General features: G+C 54.6%; 1 protein-coding gene across 1 annotated transcript in view; it reads left to right on the top strand.

Annotated features, from left to right (window-relative positions):
- Positions 1–2: 2 nt before the first annotated feature.
- The window catches only part of LOC110273894 (elongation of fatty acids protein 3-like), a gene marked incomplete at its 5' end in the record, with an annotated part of 1029 nt that continues 718 nt past the window's right edge, over positions 3–313 (top strand). The window contains 2 exon segments of the mRNA XM_021127290.2: positions 3–302; positions 305–313. The exon segment at positions 305–313 is cut by the window's right edge and continues 718 nt beyond it. Of these exon segments, the coding sequence (XP_020982949.2) occupies positions 3–302; positions 305–313 (309 nt within the window).

Here is a 313-nt window from a genome sequence, read left to right on the forward strand (position 1 = left end):
CAATCTTCGCCGGCATATTCCTCTCCGCCGCCGCAGAGATCCGCGACACCCGGTGGTTCTGGCGCCGCACGAAGACCCCCTTGGAGTGGCTACTTTGTTTCCCACTCGGCACTCGCCCCTCCGGCCGGGTGTTCTTCTGGTCCTACCTCTACTATCTCTCCCGCTTCCTCCATATGCTCACCACCATTCTTGCAATCTTAAGACGTCGCAGGTTGTTGTTTTTTCAAGTCTTTAACCACTCCATCTCCGCCTTCACGTCATTTTTATGGCTCGAATTCTCTCAGTCCTTTCAGGTCCTCGCAATCCTCTTCAC

Source organism: Arachis duranensis, chromosome 1 (genome assembly GCF_000817695.3).
Source record: "Arachis duranensis cultivar V14167 chromosome 1, aradu.V14167.gnm2.J7QH, whole genome shotgun sequence".
NCBI classification, from domain to species: domain Eukaryota; kingdom Viridiplantae; phylum Streptophyta; class Magnoliopsida; order Fabales; family Fabaceae; genus Arachis; species Arachis duranensis.